The sequence below is a fragment of the Hemibagrus wyckioides genome, linkage group LG01, assembly GCF_019097595.1.
Source record: "Hemibagrus wyckioides isolate EC202008001 linkage group LG01, SWU_Hwy_1.0, whole genome shotgun sequence".
Taxonomy (NCBI): domain Eukaryota; kingdom Metazoa; phylum Chordata; class Actinopteri; order Siluriformes; family Bagridae; genus Hemibagrus; species Hemibagrus wyckioides.
Window position 1 is genome coordinate 554,580 of NC_080710.1, and position 7,505 is coordinate 562,084.

General features: G+C 39.2%; 1 protein-coding gene across 7 annotated transcripts in view; it reads right to left on the bottom strand.

Annotated features, from left to right (window-relative positions):
* Positions 1 to 884: 884 nt before the first annotated feature.
* chd4b (chromodomain helicase DNA binding protein 4b) overlaps positions 885 to 7,505 on the bottom strand; it is an 84,481-nt gene continuing 77,860 nt past the window's right edge. For all 7 annotated transcript variants that reach the window (XM_058401817.1, XM_058401790.1, XM_058401782.1 and 4 more), the window contains one exon: positions 885 to 3,071. In XM_058401817.1, coding sequence (XP_058257800.1) covers positions 2,896 to 3,071 — 176 coding nt within the window. In that variant the 3' untranslated portion in view covers positions 885 to 2,895. The remainder of the gene's footprint in view (positions 3,072 to 7,505) is intronic.

Sequence of the window (7,505 nt, forward strand, 5' to 3'; positions counted from 1 at the left end):
ACTACACTATGCTACACTACACACTATTACACTACACACTACTACACTATGCTACACTACACACTATTACACTATACTACACTACACACTACTACACTATGCTACACTACACACTATTACACTATACTACACTACACACTACTACACTATGCTACACTACACACTATTACACTATGCTACACTACACACTATTACACTATACTACACTACGGTTACAGCCAGTGTTAAAAAGTTTGACTAGTTGAAGTGCCTCAGTAAAGCGCTCTCCTGTTCACTGGAGATCAACACACACATACACACACATACACACACACACATACACACACACACACAACTGAGAGATCGAGATTTAATCTAAAGATTTTCCTGAAGCACACTTCAATATCTAAACAAAAAAAAACCCACAAGCATAAACAAACAAACAAACAAGCACACACAAACATATCAGAAGATTACTGAATGACAAAAAAACCTCACCAACCCACGGACAGACGCAGCTGATCTCTCTCTGGTTAACCTTTATTTAAATGCCTGTATGTTCTCTCCTGGTGCTGTGTGTGTGTGTATCTGCTGCCACTGTTTGAATAAAGTTATAAACAGAAGTAAATAAACAGACTGGAGAAACCCTCACCCACTCCAGAGCTGTCTCACTCTCAGTGTGTGTATCCAAACCTTTCTCTCTAACTGTCTCTCTCTCTCTCAGTGATAAGTTATCTAGCAGGATGATTATTCTCCACCCTGTAATTGTCATAATTGTTGTGTTGTCTGAGAGCCAGAAAATCCTCTTTACACACACACACACACACGCACGCACAAACACACACGCACACAGACGCACATGCACACACACGTGCACACACACACACACACACACACACACACTGTTCTTGTTAATGAGTTTTATTGCAGGTCTCAAAAAAACAATATTAATGTGTATCAACAATAAGAGGGTAACAACAGTAATTACAAAGTGAGCTCATCAAAAGGGGTGGAGCTTTCTGAGTGACATCATTCATTGACAGGGGAAATAAGTGGAATAAACAACAACAACAGCAATAACAACAACAACAACATCAGTGAGTGTGTGTTCCAGTCTCTAGGTTCTGATTCCTATTACACTAACTAGTGTGAGGGAACTAGTCCACTACATGTAGTACACTACCTGAGCAGTGTTAGGTAGCTAGCTAACGACAGAGCAGTAACAAAGCTTTTCCTGTCCCCATGACAACGCAGGACAACGGCATCCAAAACCAAAAGTAATACACTGGATACTACGCTGATGGCTGGCCCTTCTCTCAGGGCTGTGTCCCAAACGGCACTAAACAGTGTCTCTACGCAGTACACTGGCTCGGGATTTGTGATACAGCCTCCAACTTCGCTGATGAACAATAAGTAAGCTTCTTAACGCTCTGTGCCTCAGATATAGCGGAGAACAGTTTAGGGGTGCTATTCGGATATGATTTGGGACACAGCCATTTGTTGTTACTGCTGAACTGAAGCCTACAGTATACACTAAACATTCTAGCTCTGGTGTCTCTGGTGCTATTATATTAGGTATAGTGGTATTAGATTTGGGACACGGCCCGTGACCCAGTCCACAGACTGCATCCCAAACCACCGAAATGTGTTAAAGTGTTGAAACTGCGGTATTGCTACAGGAGTGTGTGCTGTGGTAATGTGGAACGCAGCCCAAAGCCCCTACTACGTGGTGCAGGTTTAGCTGAAAACGATGTTATGATGATATTTGCAATGCAATTTGGGACACAGCCTGATCAAGGCTGCGCGAGAAGCTGTGCTAGGAATTGAACTCTACCTTCTGTTCACTAATACAGACCTTTAACCACAGCTTCCTAACGAACTTTAATCTTAGCTCAGAGAAAAAGGAAGTGTCAATGGTACGCAAGAAGTAAAGAGACGCAGGAGATGCCCGAGATCACGCCGATCATCTGGAGCTCATTTTCATAAAAATGAATATTCATGAGGTGGTTTCCCTGCAGCCACAGAAGTTTATTCAGCAAACTCAAGAACTATTTTAGAATGGAGCTCTGGACATGATGTACTTTCACTTCAGTTTTCTACATTACCCACAATGCTCAACGCACTAACTAGCCTCCGCTGTGTTATAAGACTGCACTGCCCTCTGTGTCCAGCGTCTCATCCGACATCTCCACTCTTATCACTAACATCATGCTGAATCTCGCTGCAAACGAACAACTCGAGTAAGAAAGGAAGAACTCGCTCTTTTACTTTTACAAGAAGTAAAAAAAAAGAAAACCAGTGCTTCAGATGAGAAACATGCAGTGTTTTATTTCTCATGGACTACTGTTACGACAATTTACACTCGGACGAGACTACAACAGCTTTAGAGCCGCGCCTCTGCTCATTTGCATAGAAAAAAGAAAACCTTAATCTGATTGATCTGCTGTTGATGACGTCATAATCTCTGCTCAGAGTCTTCTTTATGAAGCGAGTGATGAGTGCAGGAGTTAACATTTACCTAACCTTGGTCTCCTTCTCATCCCCTTTTTAACTGGGATTGGGACAAAACCAGGAGAAGGGCTTGCTAACGTCAGTCTGTCGCTTGCTAATGCGAACGCGTTCTGCATTACCACTCCAGCACTAAGGGAAGCTAATTTGGATTGGAACACAACCAGGTATACAGTACAGAGTAACTGGAGTCAGAATGGCTCTCTCTCCTTCTGCCTCCTTTTATCTTATTCAGAGTGGATAATCTGGGGGTAGGGTCAAAGGTCACATTGTCACCTGCTATTTTGGGTGTAGCATCGTATCGGTGTCACCTGGTCAGAAAGGGAGTGAGCTATAGTGAAGTGAATCTGGATTAGGACACAGCCTAAAGTAAGGAAGGGCACTCAGGGGTAAATAGGTCACTCGGGGTCAGCGGGGTGCTTGAGTCTGGGAGACCTCCGACCCCCGACTGGCGAGACGACTGAGGATGCTGCGCTCCGACATCTGCAGACGCACGGCAACTGGTGGTATCCGGGCGATAGTCGCTGGGAGACGAGTGACATCAGCTTTCATGTCGCTAAGCAACTCCTCCAACTGTTTAAGTACTGAGAGACAGACAGGAATGACCGTGAGGTCACATGATCAGGTTTGTATTTAAAGTAAGTCTAGTACAGAGTGTGTAGTGTAATGTACTATAGTTTAGTGTAGTGTAGTGTACTATAGTGTAGTGTAGTGTACTATAGTGTAGTGTAGTGTACTATAGTGTAGTGTAGTGTACTATAGTGTAGTGTACTATAGTGTAGTGTAGTGTAGTGTACTATAGTGTAGTGTACTATAGTGTAGTGTGGTGTAGTGTACTATAGTGTAGTGTACTATAGTGTAGTGTAGTGTACTATAGTGTAGTGTAGTGTACTATAGTGTAGTGTAGTGTACTATAGTGTAGTGTACTATAGTGTAGTGTGGTGTAGTGTACTATAGTGTAGTGTACTATAGTGTAGTGTAGTGTACTATAGTGTAGTGTAGTGTACTATAGTGTAGTGTACTATAGTGTAGTGTAGTGTACTATAGTGTAGTGTAGTGTAGTGTACTATAGTGTAGTGTGGTTTAGTGTACTATAGTGTAGTGTAGTGTACTATAGTGTAGTGTGGTGTAGTGTACTATAGTGTAGTGTAGTGTACTATAGTGTAGTGAGGTTTAGTGTACTATAGTGTAGTGTAGTGTACTATACTGTAGTGTAGTGTACTATAGTGTAGTGTACTATAGTGAAGTGTATTGTAGTGTACTATAGTGTAGTGTAGTGTACTATAGTGTAGTGTACTATAGTGTAGTGTACTATAGTGTAGTGTAGTGTACTATAGTGTAGTGTAGTGTACTATAGTGTAGTGTACTATAGTGTAGTGTAGTGTACTATAGTGTAGTGTACTATAGTGTAGTGTGGTGTAGTGTACTATAGTGTAGTGTACTATAGTGTAGTGTGGTTTAGTGTACTATAGTGTAGTGTACTATAGTGTAGTGTGGTGTAGTGTACTATAGTGTAGTGTAGTGTACTATAGTGTAGTGTACTATAGTGTAGTGTACTATAGTGTAGTGTGGTTTAGTGTACTATAGTGTAGTGTAGTGTACTATAGTGTAGTGTGGTTTAGTGTACTATAGTGTAGTGTACTATAGTGTAGTGTACTATAGTGTAGTGTACTATAGTTTACTATAGTGTAGAAAAGTATAGTGTAGTGTACTATAGTGTAGTGTAGTATACTGTAGTGTACTATAGTGTAGTGTGGTTTAGTGTACTATAGTGTAGTGTACTATAGTGTAGTGTACGATAGTTTACTATAGTGTAGAGTAGTATAGTGTAGTGTACTATAGTGTAGTGTACTATAGTGTAGTGTACGATAGTTTACTATAGTGTAGAGTAGTATAGTGTAGTGTACTATAGTGTAGTGTGGTGTAGTGTACTATAGTGTAGTGTACTATAGTGTAGTATAGTGTAATGTAGTGTACTATAGTGTAGTGTACTACAGTGTAGTGTAGTATAGTGTAGCGTACTATAGTGTAGTGTAGTATAGTGTAGTATACTGTAGTGTGTACTAGAGTGTAGTGTAGTGTACTACAGTGTGGTGTAGTATAGTGTAGTGTGGTGTAGTGTAGTATAGTGTGGTGTAGTGTAGTGTAGTGTAGTGTAGTGTAGTATAGTGTGGTGTAGTGTAGTATAGTGTTGTGTAGTATAGTGTGGTGTAGTGTAGTATAGTGTGGTGTAGTGTAGTATAGTGTAGTATAGTGTAGTGTGGTGTAGTATAGTGTAGTGTAGTATAGTGTGGTGTAGTATAGTGTAGTGTGGTGTAGTATAGTGTAGTGTAGTATAGTGTGGTGTAGTGTAGTGTAGTGTGGTGTAGTATAGTGTAGTGTAGTGTGGTGTAGTATAGTGTAGTGTAGTATAGTGTGGTGTAGTGTAGTATAGTGTGGTGTAGTATAGTGTAGTGTAGTGTGGTGTAGTATAGTGTAGTGTAGTATAGTGTAGTATAGTGTGGTGTAGTATAGTGTAGTGTAGTATAGTGTGGTGTAGTGTAGTATAGTGTGGTGTAGTATAGTGTAGTATAGTGTAGTATAGTGTGGTGTAGTATAGTATAGTGTAGTGTAGTATAGTGTAGTGTAGTGTGGTGTAGTATAGTGTAGTGTAGTATAGTGTAGTGTAGTATAGTGTGGTGTAGTATAGTGTAGTGTAGTATAGTGTGGTGTAGTATAGTGTAGTGTAGTATAGTGTGGTGTAGTATAGTGTAGTGTAGTATAGTGTGGTGTAGTATAGTGTAGTGTGGTGTAGTGTAGTGTATACTGTAGTGTAGTGTAGTGTACTATAGTGTAGTGTAGTGTAGTGTAGTGTACTATAGTGTAGTGTAGTGTACTATAGTGTAGTGTAGTGTAGTGTACTATAGTGTAGTGTACTATAGTGTAGTGTAGTGTACTATAGTGTAGTGTAGTGTACTATAGTGTAGTGTAGTGTAGTGTACTATAGTGTAGTGTAGTGTACTATAGTGTAGTGTAGTGTAGTGTACTATAGTGTAGTGTAGTGTAGTGTAGTGTACTATAGTGTAGTGTAGTGTAGTGTACTATAGTGTAGTGTAGTGTACTATAGTGTAGTGTAGTGTAGTGTACTATAGTGTAGTGTAGTGTACTATAGTGTAGTGTAGTGTAGTGTACTATAGTGTAGTGTAGTGTACTATAGTGTAGTGTAGTGTACTATAGTGTAGTGTACTATAGTGTAGTGTAGTGTAGTGTACTATAGTGTAGTGTAGTGTACTATAGTGTAGTGTAGTGTAGTGTACTATAGTGTAGTGTACTATAGTGTAGTGTAGTGTAGTGTACTATAGTGTAGTGTAGTGTAGTGTACTATAGTGTAGTGTAGTGTAGTGTAGTATAGTGTAGTGTAGTGTACTATAGTGTAGTGTAGTGTACTATAGTGTAGTGTAGTGTAGTATAGTGTAGTGTAGTGTACTATAGTGTAGTGTAGTGTACTATAGTGTAGTGTAGTGTACTATAGTGTAGTGTAGTGTAGTGTACTATAGTGTAGTGTAGTGTACTATAGTGTAGTGTAGTGTACTATAGTGTAGTGTACTATAGTGTAGTGTAGTGTACTATAGTGTAGTGTAGTGTACTATAGTGTAGTGTAGTGTACTATAGTGTAGTGTAGTGTAGTGTACTATAGTGTAGTGTAGTGTACTATAGTGTAGTGTACTATAGTGTAGTGTAGTGTACTATAGTGTAGTGTAGTGTACTATAGTGTAGTGTAGTGTAGTGTACTATAGTGTAGTGTGGTTTAGTGTACTATAGTGTAGTGTAGTGTACTATAGTGTAGTGTACTATAGTGTAGTGAGGTTTAGTGTACTATAGTGTAGTGTAGTGTACTATACTGTAGTGTAGTGTACTATAGTGTAGTGTAGTGTACTATAGTGAAGTGTATTGTAGTGTACTATAGTGTAGTGTAGTGTACTATAGTGTAGTGTAGTGTACTATAGTGTAGTGTACTATAGTGCAGTGTAGTGTAGTGTACTATAGTGTAGTGTACTATAGTGTAGTGTGGTGTAGTGTACTATAGTGTAGTGTACTATAGTGTAGTGTAGTGTAGTGTACTATAGTGTAGTGTGGTTTAGTGTACTATAGTGTAGTGTACTATAGTGTAGTGTGGTGTAGTGTACTATAGTGTAGTGTAGTGTACTATAGTGTAGTGTACTATAGTGTAGTGTGGTGTAGTGTACTATAGTGTAGTGTACTATAGTGTAGTGTAGTGTAGTGTACTATAGTGTAGTGTAGTGTAGTGTACTATAGTGTAGTGTAGTGTAGTGTACTATAGTGTAGTGTAGTGTAGTGTACTATAGTGTAGTGTAGTGTAGTGTACTATAGTGTAGTGTAGTGTAGTGTACTATAGTGTAGTGTAGTGTACTATAGTGTAGTGTAGTGTACTATAGTGTAGTGTAGTGTAGTGTACTATAGTGTAGTGTAGTGTAGTGTACTATAGTGTAGTGTAGTGTAGTGTACTATAGTGTAGTGTAGTGTAGTGTACTATAGTGTAGTGTAGTGTAGTGTACTATAGTGTAGTGTAGTGTACTATAGTGTAGTGTAGTGTAGTGTACTATAGTGTAGTGTAGTGTAGTGTACTATAGTGTAGTGTAGTGTACTATAGTGTAGTGTAGTGTACTATAGTGTAGTGTAGTGTAGTGTACTATAGTGTAGTGTAGTGTAGTGTACTATAGTGTAGTGTAGTGTACTATAGTGTAGTGTAGTGTAGTGTACTATAGTGTAGTGTAGTGTAGTGTACTATAGTGTAGTGTAGTGTAGTGTAGTATAGTGTAGTGTAGTGTACTATAGTGTAGTGTAGTGTAGTGTATTATAGTGTAGTGTAGTGTAGTGTACTGTAGTGTGGTGTAGTGTACTGTAGTGTACTGTAGTGTGGTGTAGTGTACTGTAGTGTGGTGTAGTGTACTGTAGTGTGGTGTAGTGTACTGTAGTGTACTGTAGTGTGGTGTAGTGTACTGTAGTGTTGTGTTGTG